Source organism: Schistocerca serialis, chromosome 1, assembly GCF_023864345.2.
Source record: "Schistocerca serialis cubense isolate TAMUIC-IGC-003099 chromosome 1, iqSchSeri2.2, whole genome shotgun sequence".
Classification (NCBI taxonomy): Eukaryota; Metazoa; Arthropoda; class Insecta; order Orthoptera; family Acrididae; genus Schistocerca; species Schistocerca serialis.
The window spans coordinates 550136424-550157352 of record NC_064638.1 but is presented as its reverse complement, the minus strand read 5'-3'; the positions used below and the strand labels follow the sequence as shown (position 1 = coordinate 550157352).

The 20929-nt window shown below is 42.9% G+C and overlaps 1 protein-coding gene across 1 annotated transcript in view; it reads right to left on the bottom strand.

The window, feature by feature from the left end:
• Window positions 1–391: 391 nt before the first annotated feature.
• Window positions 392–20929, bottom strand: part of LOC126414853 (odorant receptor Or1-like) — an 83989-nt gene continuing 63451 nt past the window's right edge. The window contains exons 6-8 of the mRNA XM_050083388.1: window positions 18851–18964; window positions 13672–13827; window positions 392–501 (exon numbers count right to left, since the gene is read on the bottom strand). Of these exons, the coding sequence (XP_049939345.1) occupies window positions 442–501; window positions 13672–13827; window positions 18851–18964 (330 nt within the window). The 3' untranslated portion in view covers window positions 392–441. The remainder of the gene's footprint in view (window positions 502–13671; window positions 13828–18850; window positions 18965–20929) is intronic.

Here is a 20929-nt window from a genome sequence, read left to right as displayed (position 1 = left end):
CTTAACTTTTCTCTTTGTGAATTCTCGCTTACTCTCTTATTTGCCGACGCTGACTGTTAAAATATCAAAGAAATTGCACCGATGTAGCTGCAAGTGGTGTCGACGTATCTTATAATCATACAATAATAATAAGCACTACGCTGAATGAGAAACACACTTATCTGAATTAAGAATTAACATACAAAGGGATTGAATAGGCACACATATAATAAAATAAAGATACGTTTGCAGTCTGAAGAAATGTGTTCTTGTCTCAAGAATATTTGACTAAATGTGAAGTTATTTTGTTTTAGATTTAGTCCAAGTTTCTCATACACTGTGTTTTATGAACAACGTTGAGCTGTGCAACCTTCTTCTGTATAAAAATTTGTTCCAGGAAAAAATATTCTACGTTGCGTTTCTGTAGTTCGGGTTTCACAACACTTTCGGTATTCTTTAATTTCACTGAGTGTTATGAAAATGATACAGCAAGTTCAGCAATCCATACGATCCATTCAGCACCTGTGAAAAAAAAAAACAATGTTAATGCACTGACTACTAATTACATTTTAATTACTTTTAACTAAATTAGCATGTATCATGTAGGAAGACAAAGCTAGATTATGAATTCTTCTGCGACTCAAGTGAAATTCTTGTTGAAATGGAGGAAGTATTGTAAAAGTCATAAGTCACAAGGAAAAGCTGTGTATTTTGTAAGATTTACATTTCCTCCTAGAAGTAGACAGTGCCATCCACAGGAAATTGTTAGTGGAAGACTAGACAATATAAATTACTATTGTGTCTCACAAAAATGCAAATGCGCAAGAGGCTAGATGCTGTAACATGATCGCAAATTGCTGGTCGTAAACACTAGTCAGTTTCAACTGACATAATCTGATATTACATAAATACGTTGCGTAAACTCCTCAAGATAACCTTTAATTAGTGCGTTGTAATATCAGTATTTCAAGTAAACTGCGCATGACCTTCTGTGTCGACATATTAAAGATTTTAAAGAGGCAGCCACAGTTATTTAGCGATAATTCATTATTGAATAGTTCACTCAGTAAGAAAAATAATAATAGACTACTAATAGCTAAATAGAAACATAGAGCAAGAAGCTGAGGGTGAATTCCCATCTTGTTTTACACTGAAGCACCAAAGAAACTGGTGTAGTCATGCGTATTCAAATAAAAAGATATGAAAACAGGCAGAATACGCGCTGCGGTCGGCAACGCCTCTATAAAACAAGTGTCTGGCGCAGTTGTTAGATGGGTTGCTGCTTCTAGACTGCAAGGTTATCAAGATTCAAGCGACTTTGAACGTGGTGTTACAGTCGGCGCGCGAGTGATGGGACGCAGCATCTCTGAGGTAGCGCTGAAGTGGGGATTTTCCAGCACGACCATTTCATAAGCGTACCGTGATACCAGGAATCCGGTAAAACATCAAATCTCCGACATCGCTGCTACCGGAAAAAGATCATGCAAGAACGGGACCAACGATGCCTGAAGAGAATCGTTCAACATGATAGAAGTGCAACCCTTCTGCAGATTGCTGCAGGGTTCTATGCTGGGCCATCAACAAATATCAGCGTGCCAACCATTCAACGAAACAACAACGATAGGGGCTTTCGGAGCGGAAGGCCCACTCGTGTACCTTTGATGACTGCATGACACAAAGCTTTACGCCTCGCCTGGGCCATTCAACACCAACAGTGAACTGTTGATGACTGGAAGCACGTTGCCTGGTAGGATGAGTCTCGTTTCAAATTGTATCGAGCGGATAGACGTGTAAGGATATGGAGACAACCTCATGAACCCGTGGACCTTGCATGTCAGCAGGCGATTGTTCAAGCTGGTGGAGGCTCTGTGATAGTGTGGGGCGTATGCAGTTGGAGTGATATGGGAACCCTGATACGGCAGGTACGGAAGCATCCTGTCTGATCACCTGCATCTGCGGACTGGGCAATTACAGCAGGAAAATGCCACACCTCACACGTCCAGAATTGCTACAGAGTGGCTACAGGAACATTCTTCTGAGTTTAAACACTTTCGCTGCCCACCAAACTCGGCAGACATGAACATTATCGAATATATCTGGGATGCCTTGCAACGTGCTGTTGAGAAGAGAGCTCCACCCCCTCGCACTCTTACGGATTTATGCACAGCCATGCAGGATTCATGGTGTCAATTACCTCCAGCAGTACTTCAGACATTCGTCGAGTACATGCCACGTCGTGTTGCGGAACTTCTGCGTGCTCGCGGGGGCTCTACACGATATAAGGCAGGCGTACTAGTTTCTTTGTCTCTTCAGTGTAGTTGTCTCTCAATTGCAAGGTGTACCTGTTTAGGCATTTTAAGTATGTTTTGAAGAATATGAAGATGAAATAATACACCTTTTTGGGCATCGAAACCTGTAGATATGAAACGTGACTGGAGCTTTGTCGTATGTAATAGGTAAGGATTAAATATCTGTTTACTGTCTTTGGTATCTGTTGACCATTTGGGAAGTTTCTTTGCTAGAAATATATACAGTAAAATCACATTCGCACACGGTCTCAGTTCTAGCGCAATGCAAGCTGTTTCAGCCGTCAAACATCACTCGTTACCGCGTTATGTTGTTGTGGATACTATTTTCGCTAAATCTCTAAATATCACGTATCGTTTAATCGAAATTTTTGCTGTGGTGGCTGGTGCTGGCTTAGTTTCAGTGGAGAATAATTCGAGCTTTGCATGATAGTAACTCACTCTGTCACCTACCTTTCTATTCATAAAGATGCTACCACCTCTTGCACCGTTCACTGATACTGTTCTTACTACCGTTTGGTCGTCCGAACAGAAATAGGTTCTATACCCATTTCAATTCACTAACTCTTGCCAAGTCTGACTTTACAGTCTTCATTTCTCGTTTAGATTCTCGAGTTCCCCTACCAACGTAGCAAACGTAAACATTACACGCACCAGTTCGTAAAACGCCAGCACTTTCTATACTGAGTATACAGTGAATAGGTTGATGCGCTACACATATTGCACGGCGGGAATTTTCAAAATTAACTGTGATGGATGAAAAAAAAAATTGTGTAAGTCGGACGGGACGAAATTTCACACTAGGTTTAAAAAGTACTCTAGTTTGTTTGAGAGCTGGTAGCAACAAAAGTATGCGGACACCAGTTGGTGAACATTAAAGTGTAATGTGTCCGCCCTTTGCCTTTATGACAGTTTTATCTGTTCTGGGCACACTTTCAGTGAGGTGTCTGAGGGTCTGTCTGTGAACGGCAGCCCATAATTCCTCGACAGCCGAAACCAGAATAGGTAGTAATGTTGAAAACTGGGGTTTGGAGTGAAGTGAACGTTCTAACTCATCCCAGAGGTGTTTCATTCGATTCACCTCGGTACTCTTGGCCGGCCAATTCACTTCACAAACTATCTGCCTTATGACAGAGTCTGTTGTCGTGCTGGTACAAAGTGTCCCCGAACTGTTCCTCTACTGTGCACCGTCCACAATGCTCTAAAAAGCGTTTATATACCTCCGCATTTAGTGTTTTTTTAAGAGCAATATGGTGGCCATACTTTAGCCATGAAAAACATCCCCATATTGCAACGCCACCTCCTCTGTATTTCACTCTTGGCACTACACATGGCGGGCTGGTAACGTTTTCCAGGCTTTCGACAAATCCAGAACGTTCCATCATATTGTCACAGGGTATAGCAAGATTCAACACTCCAAATTACTCTTTTCCTGTCATTCAATGTCCAAGGGCGTCGCTCTTTACCCCACCTCAATCGTAGATTAGCGTTGACTACAGAAATGTGTGGCTTATGAGTAGCTGCTTGATCATTGTAAATCATCCTTTACCTCCCTACGCATCCTCATTGTGCTGGCTGGTCTGTTGGTAGCACTTTGGAACTCACGAATTATTCATTTCGCTGATTTCATGAAACATTTTACAACCACCCTCTGCAATGCTTGACGGTCTCTGTCCGCCGTCTGTGTGGTCGTGGTTTAGCTGTGGATTTTCCTTCTCGTTTGCTGTTCACAATCTCATCACGGCCATTCTGAATGAGCAGTGCATACTAAGTTCGTATACGCCAAAAATATATGTCGTTTACGATACGAGCAAGATTTATTGCTGCCGGCAGCAGCTGCATCGGGAAAAAGGGGTAGGAGGCTTGTAGTTGAAGAAGGGCCCGCGCAAGCTACTCGCACGTTACCGTATGCGTTGAGGTCGCACAAGTGATAGCATTTTAAGAGTTTGGTGTTTTATTGAGTGTGGTTTTTGTGTAAAGTATCATGTTCACAAAGATATGTCAATTTTGTACAAATAATGAAGAAAGTTTTTTGGTATTTGGAGATATTATTTGCGTATAATAATACGAGGGTGGATTTCATATTGTGACAGATTAACGACTTATATGAAGTCTTCACGGGTTGTCAGCCGAGTAGCGTCTTCGTCTCGTAGCAACGTTTCGATGGAAGATGATGGAGACACATTCCATCGAAACGTTGCTACGAGACTACGACGCTACTCGGCTGCCAACCCGTGAAGATTTCATATATGAAATTTGCCGAGAAAGCCTGCACTCACAGCTTAACGACTGTGTTGGGGAATGCTGTATACCTCATTCACTAGGATCGATTGACCATATTGTTGTAGTACTTCGAGGATTTGTTGTGTTTACACAGGAACGTTGGATGACATCGATGAAGTTTGTTTATTGAGCGGGGACACTCAAACTGAGGAAGAGAAAGTGATTACGGCTTCGTTCCTTCAGGCGACATCACCAACGAAGATGACCGGGGGGTGTATCATATTAGTACTGTGCTGCACCATTACAGGGGTAAGGGGGTGAACATCTTGCAGGAATGACCTCTGAAGGGAGGGGTGCTTTTCCGCAGGCAGGAAGACATCGTCTTGCCCAACGAAAAGTGGACGTTGAGACTGACGTAAGAAACGAGAGGTATGAAAGCAAGACGACGTTTTCTTGGAATTAAACCTGGAAGCTGGGGAGAAAGGGTTGTTAAGTGAGGCAGAAGGGGAGTACCAATTGCTACGTATCCCGTACGAGCGCCTCCAGGACCAACTGCTACAAGCCGTGAACTCCGTGAGGGGCTCAAGGACACGTACAGAAAGCCACCAGAAACCATCAGAACCATGGAACGAAATGCAGCTAACAAATCTGGAACAGCAAGCATTGAATAATACTAGAATGCTGCGGGGTTTAATGGCAGGGCTAGTCAGTTATATCAAAACGGCAATCAATTCTGAAAAACCAGAATTAGAGTATAATACGGGCTCCGTTAGCCCTAATGGATACCCAGTTGCCTGTGGCAAGGCTCTTACGCGCGCTTGCCGATGGTGTGGAGGACATTTTAAACTGGACTGCTTTAGTAAAATGGCAGTTGGAACGAGAAGTGTACACAAATGTAAAGAAGGACATATAAAATGCAATGTTTAGGTGGTTTTCAGGGGTGAAACCAACAGACGATCTGTTGGACCGGATCTTCTAAAGATTGGAGAAATGTTGCACTAGTAACTTGCCCTAGCATTCCCCACGACCTAAAAGATGGCAAGCGAATACGCTGCATTCGAATTCAGCTGGCAGGGCCACAATACTGCTCAGATGGCATGATACAAGCCAGCAGCCTGGCATAGTGAGGTGATGGGTTATCTCAAGATCTCCATGCACCTGCACGTGATTGGAGGCGATGCCATAAAGACCAGATCAGGCTAATGTAAGTGAAAGCTGTTCCAGTTATGCTGTATCTGTCGTATAAATAGAGAAGAACTCCATGCCGGCCATCGATCCGATGTTGATCATCAAGTCTCAACTGCAACTAGTTACTGTCTCCGCTAGCTGCTGGTCTACGGGCCACGTCTAGCCCTGATACGGCCAGCAGCTGAACGGCTGCCTTCCAGCTGAGGCCTACTCCCGGCTGATGCACCTTCACCTTCACGGTGTCTTCTGGGAATCCTTGACATACAGTCTGAAGTATATATCAACCGGATCTGAGTAACTTCTGTCTTCCCTGATCACAGTCTGCTGCCAGAGACCTGCGTCTGCGGGCTGCTGACACTGTATCCTACCCTGAGGTCCCAGACTGAGGGTGCAGTGTATCGTAACTCCACACTGCTGCTGGGGCACCGGGCTACGCCCGCCAACGTTTAACACTGCTTGTTGACTGTGCAGTATCGGCACCCGATCATTTAAGGGACGTGTTTACCACACAAGAACTATGCGCTGCCATGTGATACAGAGCAAAGCTGCTACCGCTTCTCCACGTGCTGCCTTGTTTTGCTGTGGTCAAAACGGTTGCCAGAGTCTGCATGCGCCTCTGGGACATTGTCTACATTGACTGTATGAATTATACTAATAAATAAATAAGTATGTAGTTATTACCGATTCATCTGCGATTTCATGGCAGCTGTCGAGCTACTTTCTTGTGCCTGCTACCCAGTCAACCATTCTGCGATGGCATCTCGACTCTTTACGGGGCCGACAATACTCGAACCATTATGATGAATGATAGTGGAAACTTCAAGAAAAACCGCAAAACAGCCAGTGGACTATCTCTGGTTCCACGATTCAGCGTTTGTGTAGCCCAGATTTCCACTTCTGCATCTACGACCAACCTATCTCTCTGACTAACGCAGTCGAGTATTTGGAACTAACTCTTGACAGAAAACTAACACGGGATACACAACTCCTTACCATCCAACAAAAATCCCAAAACCGACTGAAACTACTAAAACTACGAGGGGCGTTCAGAAAGTAAGCTCCGATCGGTCGCGAAATGGAAACGACTATGAAAATCCGATAAAGCTTTGCACAGATGTGTTGGGTAGTGTCTCTAGTATAACCCCAGTTAGCATCACGTCGCTCTTCTCATTTCTGAGCTCGCAGTGAGTGCGTAAAGATGTCTAGAAAATAGTGTCTGCCGCCAAGTACGAGAGCCTGGTGAGAAATTTCGCCTGAAGCTATGCAGCTAACATTACATAACAGTCGTGCTGTTTCGTCTTCACGACAATTCTCAGCCGCATTCTGCAGGGGCAATGAAGATGCTCCTGCATCGTTTTCAAATGGAAATGTTAGATTACCCACAATACAGTCCGCAATTGTCTCCCCCTGAGTTTCATCTCTGGTCACATGAACCGCTGTCTTTGAAGACAACATTTTGACACAGACAACGAGGTGTAGACCAGCGTGGAGAATTGGCGGAAAGCACTGGCGGCTGCCTTCTATGATGAGGCTATTGAAAAGTTGGTACAACGCTATGACAAAAGTCTAAGTCAGAACGGCGACTACGTAGAGAAGTAGCTGAAAGGTGTAGCTAATTGTTACAAGTAAAACATTTCTGATGTTCACTGTGGTTTCAATTTGGCAATCAATCGGAGCTTACTTTCTGAACAGGCCTCGTATTAAAGACCGAATCTGGCGTCTGCATCCTTCTACGGTTATCCTTGCTCATAAATATGCGTGATATGGTCAACCGGGCGAAACTGCTATCAGCTGCAGTGTTGCTAATGTGGCAAAACAAGACACTGGGAAGACGATTGAAGACAGAATAGGGGGCACAGCGGAAAAGCACGCAATGCGAATGGTCACCTGTTATTAAACGGCAGTAGTGCCACCAAGGCTGCGAGCGGGGCACCCACTAAATTTTAGGACAACTGAAACGTGCGCAGAGGAGGAATTTTGCTTAACTGACCTAGTCGACGGTAGGAAACGTAAGTTTTTATTGGACAAATAACGCCTGTGTCTTTGGCAAGTTTGGACCCAGTAGGATCACAGGATGCATTATCGCGAGATACGTCCTTCTGTTAATGGTTACCGGATGTCTGGTAACCATTATATGAATCGTTAAGAAGGATTTTTATGGTTATCCGTTTTATATATGGGAATTTGACTCTAGATTGTGTCGAATCTCGTATATTTGGATTGATTCCCCTGGTGTGAAGACTTTTTCGTTTAGTATTGACTACAAGACAAGTAGTTCGTTTCTGTACTCGTTTATATGTACTACGGAGGTCACCATGTTGTCACTTTGATGAAAGAACAAGCCTCCCTTAGACAGAATCTATATTTGACACATATCATGTTTCGTTTATAGGAGTCAGTGCTATAATCCAGTTTTATCCTAATCATTTGATGGGCCTTTTATTCAGAATAATTGTACCCCCCACTCTCATGATCGTTCTCGTAAATGAGTGGCTAGTCAATATACTTAAACTAGTAATTTTATACAAGAGCAGGTTTATAAGCATAGGAGAAATGAGTGAGTACTTATGGTGTAGAGACGATATAAAAGTTAGACTTTAGTCGTCCAAGTAAGTGCGTGATTAAGCGTTGAATGATTGTTGCTGACTTATGTCAACTCTTGACTAGATTATGTATAACAATATGAGAGTTATACTTTGTATATCTTACTGTGTACTCTTCTTTAGTAATTAGTTACTAGAGAAACTACGAGTATTTTACATATGTGACGATCTGTTTTGACTGACAACACTCTGTTTACTTCTATTTGGAGCACTGTTATGTACCTGATCGTTCTTTTACTAGTGCAGGCCTATCAGAATTAGATTATTTTACACCTGGGTTACGGCCATAAATGAGGCATCGATACTGAAATGGCACATTATGGTGGCATGTTAGCTTACATTTCTCTTGTTGAACGAGTAGATTTATGAATTGACTCATGTGTATTTATTTTACACCACTGACTACCTTTTAATTTATTAACTGGCTTCCATACCATTCTTCCAGTTCACATGTGTGTCGTATCGTTATGAATGATGTTGTTTAAGTAACCTATTTCACTTTGTTACTTTATAGTGATGACGATACAGTGTTATGCAAACGTTAACTCCTTTCCACCTTTTCCACCCTTCACTATTTATAACCAATGGAATCATACATTACATATGTCTGATTGGCAATGCGTATTTTCCTTCCTGTTAGTTAAATTGTGCATACAAAGAAGGGTTTATGGCAGTATTATTCGCTTTTAACACAATTTCAGTACTGTTTCGTGCCTATATTATTATCTCTAAGAGTAACGGTTTGTCAACTAGAAGTATATATACCCCCATTTTATTCAAATGTCTGGTATTGATCTGTAATGCAAATAACCGTGTATACAGGGTGAGTCACCTAACATTATCGCTGGATGTATTTCGTAAACCACATCAAATACTGACGAACCGATTCCACAGACCGAACGTGAGGAGAGGGGCTAGTGTAATTGTTTAATACAAACCATACAAAAATGCACGGAAATATGTTTTTTAACACAAACCTACGTTTTTTAAAATGGAACCACGTTAGTTTTGTTAGCACATCTCAACATATAAACAAATACGTAATCAGTGCCGTTTGTTGCATTGTAAAATGTTAATTACATCCGGAGATATTGTAACCTAAAGTTGACGCTTGAAACCTCCGACGTTCAGTTGCGTGTTGTAACAAACACGGGTCACGGTGGGCGAGCAGCATCTGCAGGGACATGTTTACGATGACGACCGTGTTTACGAGTGTGGCTGTAGTGCACTGTTGTTGTTTGGTCTGGCTGTCGCAGTATCCGCATGTAGCGCTTGCTGCTATTCTTATTCTGCATTCGTCTCCGCACGCAGACCAACTGTAGTACACCGTGTTACCAGACGTCTGTGATATTGTAGTGTTGTAGGAACTGTGACCATGGTGTATTCGAACTCTGAAAAGGCGGAGATGATACTCATCAATGGCGAGTGTCGACGAAATGCAGCTGAAGCCTGCAGGTTGTATGCAGAACGGTACCCGGACAGAGAGCATCCAACGTGCCGCACATTGCAAAACATCTACCGCCAACTGTATGCGACAGGTATGGTGGTAGCACGCAAACGGGCCCGTAACAGGCCCGTCACAGGAGAAGCGGCTGCAGTTGGTGTGTTAGCTGCTGATGCCATGAACCCACACATGAGTACACGGGACATTGCGAGAGCCGGTGGACTGAGTCAAAGTAGTGTAATGCGCATACTGCATCGTCACCGCTTTCACCCACTTCATGTGTCGCTACATCAGCAATTACATGGTGATGACTTTAATCATCGAGTGCAATTCTGTCAATGGGCATTAACTGAGAATGCGTTGCAGTTCTACCTGTTTACCGATGAAGCTGGTTTCACAAACCACGGGGCAGTGAATCTACGGAACATGCATTACTGGTCCGTGGACAATCCTCGCTGTCTTAGACAGGTAGAGCGACAGCGACCGTGGACTGTAAAAGTATGGTGCGGAATCATTGGCGACCACCTCATTGGTCCTCACTTCATTGCAGGGGCCCAAACAGCTGCAACATACATCGCGTTTCTACAGAATGATCTGCCAACGTTGCTCGAAAGTGTCCCACTGGAAACGCGTCGGCGTATGTGGTATCAGCATGATGGTGCACCTGCACATTCCGCAATTAACACTAGGCTGACCCTTGACAGGATGTTCGACGGGCGTTTCATAGGACGTGGAGGACGCATAAAATGGCCAGCCAGTTCTCCTGATCTTACACCTCTGGACTTCTTTCTGCGGGGTACGTTGAAGGAGAATGTGTACCGTGATGTGCCTACAACCCCAGAGAATATGAAACAACGTATTGTGGCAGCCTGCGGCGACATTACACCTGATGTACTGCGGCGTGTACGACATTCATTACGCCAGAGATTGCAATTGTGTGCAGCAAATGATGGCCACCACATTGAACATCTATTGGCCTGACATGTCGGGACACACTCTATTCCACTCCGTAATTGAAAACGGAAACCACGTGTGTACGTGTACCTCACCCATCATGGTAATGTACATGTGTGTCAGTGAAAAAGACCAATAAAAAGGTGTTAGCATGTGGACGTAATGTGCTGTTCCAGTCTCTTCTGTACCTAAGGTCCATCACCGTTCCCTTTGGATCCCTACATAATTCGGTGCTCTCCGATACACACGATCGAACAGCGTAGGAGTGGTACTCAAGCGTCAACTTTAGGTTACAATATCTCCGGATGTAATTAACATTTTACAATGCAACAAACGGCACTGATTACGTATTTGTTTATATGTTCAGATGTGCTAGCAAAACTAACGGGGTTCCATTTAAAAAAGGTAGGTTTGTGTTAAAAAAAAACTTCCGTGCATTTTTGTATGGTTTGTATTAACCAATTACACTAGCCCCTCTCCTCACGTTCGGTCTGTGGAATCGATTCGTCAGTATTTGATGTGGTTTACGAAATATATCCAGCGGTAATGTTAGGTGACTCTCCCTGTATATAACCGCATTTGTACTTGTTTGTACAATATAAATGGCTAATGTCAAGGTAAATTGCATCTTAATGCAAATGAAGGAAATGTAACTACTTTTAATGAAGTCATCCTGTATATAATATGTTTACAATATATTTATTTTGTACAATAGCTCACAGACTGCTGATGTCTCACATTGTTTGTTTTATGTATGATGTGTTATATATGGCCTGAAGATGGCGTTGACGAAACGTCGAAACTAGTAGCCAAACAAATATGAAATCTTAAGTACAGCTGGAGGAGTTTCGTTTTCAATAAAAATTGTACCAGCTGATGTCCCACTATCATCCAATTTAAATATGGATGTACGAAGATTAGTAGGAAGAAGGTGGTTAAGATCACCGTGAGACAAGTTGTGTGGAGTGGAAGGGTAGTGATACGTGTTCATTCGGATCAGCGATATTCATGGGGGAAAACATTTCAGGGGATTTATGGAAATTTTGCTTCATGTAGATGATGGTTATTACTCTGTCTTAGAGTTACATTTCCTATGTGAACATCACGCTAAAATTGACCTTGAATAGTGTGCAGTAGAACTCGATGGCACATAGTTTCATCTGGGTAAAATTGCTGACGGACCCACACTTCACAACGTTCATCTCTCATGAAAGGTGAACCAGTTAAATGTGTGCTTGCCCACTAAGGATTAAGTCGGAGTACTGAAAGGTACAGGGAAACTACTATGGGTGACCATATGGAACAGATTGACAATGTGTGGCCGGCCGGAGTAGCGGGGCGGTTCTAGGCGCTTCAGTCTGGAACCGCGCGACCGCTACGGTCGCAGGTTCGAATCCTGCCTCGAGCATGGATGTGTGTGATGTCCTTAGGTTAGTTAGGTTTAAGTAGTTCTAAGTTCTAGGGGACTGATGACCTCAGATGTTAAGTCCCATAGTGCTCACAGCCATTTGAACCATTTTTTTGACAATGTGTGGTTGAACCATTGAAGGAGTATGACACTTCGATAAAGCATGGTGTTGTGTATGAAGAAGTGTTGTGTATTTATGGGAGATAGATGGTGAGGATGTAGTGCTCCTCGTAATAGATAGCTTCGGGATTGCATTGCAGGAGACAGAGAAAGTGAAGCACTTAGGAGGAATGGAAAGACTAGGATTGCAGGAGTTGTTAGAATTTGAAGGCCTGTTTAGTCCTAATAGATCTTTGCCAATGTCCCCGGTAACACAGCATAGAATCCCAACTGGGAATAAACTACTTTTGTATCGTATGTACTGTGTGCTTCTTCATCTGCAAATGATGATAGAGAAATTCGTTAATCAACAGCTATGTGATAGGATTGCAGGACCACGAAGTGGACTAAATGAAGGAATTCTGCTACGAAGTAGCACATGATGGACGAAGCAAAGGGGGGTATAAATAGCAGACTAATAAGGGAAAAGAGAGCATTCCTGCCAAAAAGAAGTATAGTAATGAAAAAACATAGGCCTTACTTTGAGGAAGAAGTTTCTGAGAATGTACGTTTGAAACACAGCATTGTGTGAAAATCAGACATGGACTGTGAGGAAACCGGAAAATAAGAGAATCGAAGTCTTTGAGATGTAGCGCTACAGAAGTACGGACTGATAGGAGATGAGGAAGTTCTTCATAGAATGGGTGAGGAAGAAATGTGTGGAAAGCACTGATGCGAAGGAGGAATACAATGACGCGACACAAGCCAACACACCAGGGAGTGGTAAGCATTGTACTAGAGGGCGCAGGAGAGGGTAAAAAAATAGAGGAAGAAAGAGACTGCAATAAATTCAACAAATAATTGAGGACGTTAGGTGAAATTGCTGCTCCGACGTGAAGAGATCGGCACAGGTGAGGAATTAGTTGTGGGAAGCTGGAAACCAGAGGGGTGATGACACAACATGGAGGGTAATTTCTTTTCAAACTGTCACCGCTTGACGCCTGCACATATCAGCTTTAATTCTGTTTACCTTGAAGTGTGGACTCCTACTTACTGTTAGATGACGGACCTTCCAGGAGGACGTAGCTGACTCGATTTTGATTCCATATGGGGGAAATAACTCACTGGTCAAAAAGGAGAGGAACTTCCTTCTTCTGTATTTGTAGCACACTTAACAGTGTCATGCGATATGAAGTCATATGATGATGAGCCACAAGTGGGACGAGAATAACTCGAAGGCACCCTTTAGCTATTGGAGAGAAAGAGACATCATGAATCGTGACGATGCTCGGAACATTGGTTTGGGATCTCTCACTTTCTCGGTTTACGAGTGAGGATGTTACGTATTCTGCAGGTTTAGATGGACAGTTGTGCTCTGAATTGTTCACGTGAGTAGTACATAGCGATTGTGATGGTATACGGACTTCCAGAGCCCTGATGGAAAACGTTAGACTCTTTTTCACTGACCTGAACCAACGTCTCTTTGGACAGCTTGTTCCTCTTGCCCACAATGATTTCCAAAGGCCGCCCAGCCACCGTCAGGAAAACCAGGAGGCTCCTCTTGAAGCGGGTGTCGCAGTCTGCCCAGCCACAGCTGACGGCCGAGTTGACTAGCTTTTCACTCTGGAACACGTGTACGTGCCTACCTTAACGATCCTCAGAAGAATACTGCATGGAACAACATTAAAAGGCATTCTGAAATTAGGCACCTTACATCTTATGATTTGACAAAAGCCATGAGATAGTGATGTGCACACAATCAGATGGCCGCAGTACCGCGTACACAAGATATTGCACTGGCGGCGCTGTCATTTATACTCAGACGATACACATGGAAAGGTATCTGACGAGATTGTGGCCGCACGACTGGAATTAACAGACTCTGAACGGAGAATGGTAGTTGGGGCTAGACGCATGGAACATTCCATTTCAGAAATGATCGGGATATCCAGTATTCCGAGATCCATAGTGTCAACAGTGAGCCGAGAATTCCATACTTCAGGCATTACTTCTCAGAATCAACAGCGTGGTGGCCAACTGCGTTCATTTAGCCACACGTAAGCAGCGAGGTTTCTGTAGGGCTGTCAGTGCTAACAGAAAAGCAACAGTGCGTGAAATAACCGCAGGAATCGATAGGGACTTCAGACGAACGTATTCGTTGGAGAGTGCCGCTAAACATGGCGTCGAACGGCTACTGCAGCAGATGACTGACCCATATGTCTTTGCTAACAGCGTGAGTTCGCCCTCAACGCCTCTCCTGGGCTCTTAACCATATCGGTTGGACCGTATGGAAAAGTTAGAGTGTGGCGCAGACTCCACGAAGCAATGGAGCCAAATTGTCAAACAAGGCACTGTGTAAGCTGGTGGTGGCTCCATGATTGTGTGGGCTGTGTTTACATGGAGTGGACTGGGTCCTCTAGTCCAATGGAACCGATCATTGACTTTAAATGTTTATGTTCGGCAACTTGGAGACCATTTTCGGCCATTCATGGACTTCATCTTCCAAAGCAAGGATGGAATTTTTATAGATTACAACGCGTCACGCCACTGGACCACAACTGGTCGTAGTTGGTTTGAAGAACATTTAGGACAATTCGAGTGAATGATTTGGCCACCCAAATCACCCAACATGAAGCCCATTGAACATTTATGTGGCATGATCGAGAGGTCAATTCGTGCACTGCATCGGCAACGCTTTCGCAGCTATGGATGGCTATTGAGGCAGCATGGCTCAGTTTTTCTCTAGAGGATTTCCGACACCTTATTGAGTCCAATGGCACGTCGAGCTGCTGCACTACGCTTGACAAAAGCTAGCCCGACACGATATTAGGAGGTGTCCTATGACTTTTATCGCTTCAGTGTATAGAGGGTAGTCATAATTAATCTTTTGCTACTTGAGAGCCCCTATGAAAAACCGCTGATCATAGGACAACGGAACTTTTTGTAAACATTTTAAGGACATATAACAAATAAAACGTCGCAAGAAACACATTTTAATTTATATTTGTGAAAGTAACATTTGTTAATTGCGTACTATGTTTATGTTTCAGGCTACAAACGTTGCTCAGTGTGACGACCAACCACATCCATGATAGCCAGGAACCGCTATGGAGGCTGCTCGATTGCTGTTGGAATCATCTTACGTAGGATGTGGGTTACTAACCTCGCTATACCCATTTCAGCTACTAGTCTGTGTTAGGTTCAAATCCGGTGAGCCTGGTAGCCACGCCGTTTCATGTTCATCAACCCCGGAGCTGAAAGAGAACCTCTTCGTCTTCTTTTAATGCATCGATACTCGTGAACAGCAGCAGAACTATTTATGTTGTTTTGGTAGAACAACTTCACGAGAAAAGTCCTGCTCACCATGTTCAGAACGTCCAGAACCATGTTGTCTGCCTGCTACTATAATCCACACTCAAGCTTGTGTTTCATCCCTACCTCGGATTAGCAGTAGCGGAGCCTAACGGCAAGTCACGACAATAGTCCTACTGACAATGCAAATCCTGCAGCCCACAATCTGAACATCATTCCTATAAAGGTGGGCATCCATACGATAAAGAGTTTTCCGTCTATACTGGCCAGAGTAGCAAAAGTTTAATTATAACCGTCCTGCACACCTACAGCTACTTTATGTGATCATTTACTGTGTGTAAGCGAAACTGTCCCTCTTGTTTACATCCACTTAACATCACAATAATTCATACGTATTATGCAACCATTTACCATTAACTAACCTGAGGACATAAATAGTTTGTTGGGACTAAGGCATATCAGAGACAACTCTTTCGGCAAGTCTATACCACTGATGTTGACAGATAAATGATGCGATTTCAATATATTGTAGACGGTGGCTGCGTTATGAGCGTAAATATCAGGGTGTCCCAGGAGAGATGCTCAATAATCGGCGATATGGCATGAACGATCATTTGAAGCAAAGCAGATTAGTAAACATGGGCTCTAAAATGCTTGCCTTAAGAGCTATGCCCACTTGTTCACATTCGCTACTGTGGAACTCGTTTCTTTAAACAAACGATCGTAGCTCTTAAGCTACCCATTTTAGAGCCCATATATACTGGACAATTTTTTTCTTTTATGGTCCATACTACCTCTTCTCAAATAATAAAAGCAAAGGGCTCGCAGTATAAGAGATTTGTTTCATAGTATCTAAGATGAAGAAGTGCTCCTAGCTCTTGACGTCTGGAGTAAATAGCAATTGTAAATACTGACTGGTGGGTCACACCGAACAATACAGGGCACTGAAGTTCTGCGTACTGCTCTCATGACGTGACTCCCTATTGCCTCACAAACCACAAATTTTTTGGTCAGCTCCCACTGAAGGTAGTCATAATGATTTCTCAGGCTCAGCACTCCGTTAGTCTGGTCTACTCTCGATCGATATGGTAGCTGTACTTTTAATCCACTGTGATGATTATTTGCAGAAAAAATGGATGCCATCCACATGCCAATCAAATCTTTAATACAGTTCATTGGTGTTGCTTTCCATTCGTCAGTCAATTTGCGTGGTGTGAAGAGAAATCTAATGAACTTATGCTAAGCACTTACCACATGACGTCTTACGCCCATTAACGGAAAATTCTGTCAGTCACTACAGTTGTTTCTACTGCTGATGCTTATGCTGCTGCTTGAGTCACTCCTATCACAATTCGCTTGAGTTTTCATACCTTCTCAGCTACGATGGGCTCCACAGATGAAGGACCAGGAGAAAGAAGCAGGTAAGTCTATTTTTGTGAAACTTGAGAAAAATCGATTTCAGTGGTTGAACTGTGCTTACATCAGTATATAAGCACATACAATACTTTTTATTTCACAGATTAAGCATAATGGGTGCGCCGAATGTGGAAATAGCGTTATTGGCATACGGTGTGTCCACGAATGAAGTAATTTCCCAAAATGCATTCATACGTCACTCTATAAGGTAAGTCAAGCAAAACAGGAGCAATAATTCCATTATAATTAACAGTATACGAATTTTGATTGTGATAATACAGTGATAGTACTCATACCGCATATGTATGTGGGGCACGTAACAGAAGAACTTCGTCGTATCATGGCGGAAAAACTTAATCACGCTATATAAATCTTTATATTTTAACCAGAAACTGGAAGGAGAACGGAATTGTTCGAGTTAGATTACACTGAACAAAAGATAACTGCGTCCTGGACCAGTAAGAAATTCTAAAGTTAGACAGTTGTAAGATATGGGCAGTTCAAACAAGCCGCCCATTGGTTGACATTATCATGGTGTCCTTATGATGCCATTTTGGATTCCTCCGTGATAAGTCGTCTGATATGTCAGTATACGGCAGTGGCTGGATTCAGATGATATTAATCTCAATAGGCTTAATTTTGAAAGGCTATTTTTCAGCGCACTTCGAATCAAACAGTATTTGAGTCAAACAGTATTTTACATTTCGTGATTAACTCTGACCACAGTCAAAGGAGATGGCTTGCATCTGGATTTCCCTGAAATCTTGTGTTTCCATGGCCTTGCACAGGGATTGTAATTTTGCTGTTCTTCCGGCCACTAATTTGATTGAGAGTTATGTAATGAATGCAGGGGAAGATGAATTTTTTATTTTGATCACCAACACAATCACAAAATATACAGGATGTCCTAGGAGGAATGGTCGATATTCAGGGCTACGACAGTAACGATCACTCGAAGCCGCAAGTCAAATAAAAATGGCCTGTAAAGTGCATTTCTGAAGAGCTATGAGCAATTGTTCATCTTTGCTTTTGTGAAACGAACGTCTTCTGCTGAACAAGTGGTCGTAGCTCTTAAGATATGCAATTTAGAACCTATGTTTATTAAGTTATTTTTTCGAGGTTTGGTCAATATTATTTAATCATTAACTATAGAAAGCAAGCAGCTTGCAGTATGGGAGATTTATTTCACAGTCTCGAAGCTGAAGAAGTGCTCATTGCTCTTAAAGTATGCAATTTAGACTCCATGTTTAGCAGAGATTTTTTGCTTCGAATGATGGTTCCCGTCACATCGCTGAATTTTGACCATTCATCCAGTGACACTCTGTATACGGCTCCCCAGTGTCCTCATCCAAGACTGAAGTGATGAAGTGGAAAAGGAATGACATAACCTCATTTGCGTCCTTCTCCGCAGTGCATTCAATATAAACATAAAAAGGATTGTTCTGTTGCACAAACATGGACATGAAACGAATACATCGAAAATTGCCGCTTAAAGTAAACTCATTGATTGCAGTGTATGATAGAGATACATTTCTTTGCGAAGTCTATGCAGACAGCCACCTTATTTTTATCTTTCCTTGCATCCAATCCACTGGGGAGTGGGATGGGGGACAGGTTGCAGAAGAACTTTGCTCTACTCTCTTGTGGCCGAGTGAGTCAGTACTGACTTGCCTCATTCTTTCCTTGTACAGAAAACTTTGAATGCTAATTTCTCTGAACTCATGTGGTTTTTTTCCCGTTTTAACCCTTCAGCAGATGCGTATGAGCAGTCTGAATCGAAATGTAGCAATATCTCAGTTTCGATAAAAAGAGACTGATCTGGTTCAATCCCCTGACCCTTCAAACAAGTACTGCCTACAGTGAACTTGCCTTATGTGTCAGATGTGAACATTACTTCCCATCTCAGTGTGTCTCTTACCTGATCCGTTAAAATCTGCCCGAAGATGCAGTACAAGCCAGTTTCGTACAGGAGAGGTAGTATGCTTAACAGTGACTTCAACGCCTTTGCCAGACTCCCGTCTCTCTGCAACAGCTATCAGTTCACAGTATGAGATTCACTGACATATACTTTAAAAGAATTACAGTTAACAACAGTACTGAACGGCCAGAATGGTTTCATGGTCAGTTTGGACCAACATAGAGCGCTGGAATATCTGAAATTATGTAACACTACAGTAATATTTTATAGTTTACACTACAGCAATGCTCTCCGAAAGTTCCGAAAAGAAATGAAACTAGTCTTAAAGTTTCACACTCGGAGAAGGGAAAAACCCAACGCATACCTTCTAATGGCGGAAAGCAGGTAACGCACTGGCGGTGAACTTGGGTAGGTACGAAGTGACTTACGGGATAAGGAGTCATCCTCTACCAAGTGCCACGGGCCTTTAAGGGCGGAAGAACGGTCAGAGGCACAGGGAACTCTGTTGTCACTGGGATGAGAAATAGTCCCTAAAGCGGGAAGAACCAATTAAGAACAACGCAGTAGACCTCCTGTATTTGATTTCGCTGAAACTGTTAATCTCATAAAGACACAATTTTTCAAACAGAAAGCCCGATGGAAAGTCAAATACGAAAAACTGCTGCAGGTGGTATCCAGTCCACTGTTACCAAGGACAGCACGAGCAAGTCATCGGATTCTGGAGAACCTGTACTAACATGATGGAAAAAATTGAAGTTCCTTGGAAACAGGAATAACAAAATTATGCAGAAACAGAATAATTTTTCTGTAACAGTTAACGTGAATTTACTTCTGAAAACGGTAAATTTAATAATGACAAATGCTCTTATTAAATGCAATATGCTCATAACAGGAGTATAAGGAACAAGATTTGCGGACGAGCAGGCCTTTGAATTAGAAGGCTATACAATTTTCAAAGGAAAAGTAGGGTAAAGGGTTAAGAAAAATGTCCCACATTTAAAAACAATCTTCGTTGTCAGCTGAAAAGTTTTCTAATCCACAATCGATTTCCAGTCGCCTGATGGCACAAATAAGGTCCACACAATGCACAATTAACTAAGCGAATTAACACAAACAGAGAAGAAATATATAAATCTTGTGAACAACTTCAACATATGCATTTACATGATTACTATGCAGTTCACAATTAAGTGGCTGGCAGAGTGTTCATCGAACCACATTCAAGCTGTCTCTCTAGCTTGAAAGTTTACCGTCTTATCTCCTTGCCTAGGGACGCCAGACGAAAGTTGATGTCAAGCCCTGAATCAAAATTGCGCAACGGATAACTGGGGAGACGAGCTTGAGGGCGGTACCTAGAGAGCGTGTTCTTTCTGTACGTTACTAGGCAAGGGGCTGGGCTGGAGGCCTCACACGCTGATGTGTGGGTCCCTGCATTCTATAGCTTTCATTTTAAATAAATTCCCTTAACTTGACTTCTTTGTGATTTTTAAGGTATGTTAAAGATTGATGACAGACGATTTCCTATTTATTTTAAGCATTATCACACGACTTTACACTAATAGCAGCAATTGTTTCAGTTTACAGATATTACAAATTTTCAACTTATAGCTCGGGTATATTATATACTAAACCGCACGCACATTTCTACAGGTAAGACGGAATTGCGTTGGCCAAATGTATATCAGCAAAGTCTCCCAATATTTTACATAGGACATCCACTATGTGAGGAGGATAACGGGCGAACTGGGAACCAGATACATTAACACAGGGGGTCAAATTTCCTAAATTAACGAGATCATTCATTTCCTTACACAATCCGAAGCTGGAAATAAAAGAATTAGTACAAATATTCAAATACCTCTCTTCCATGCGTGAACATTGAGACAGACGCACTGAGGGCACGTCTGCTCACTTACCCGTCTTCTGTAACACTCCACGAATATGGCGGGCACCCGGAGGTCTTCCTGGGCCCCGGTGGAGGGGGTGGTCGAACCACTTGGTCGTGACCAACCTCTCCACCCCAAATCTTGTGACACTCGAAAGTCTTTGACTTTTACCTGCCTGTGCTGTCTCTCTGAT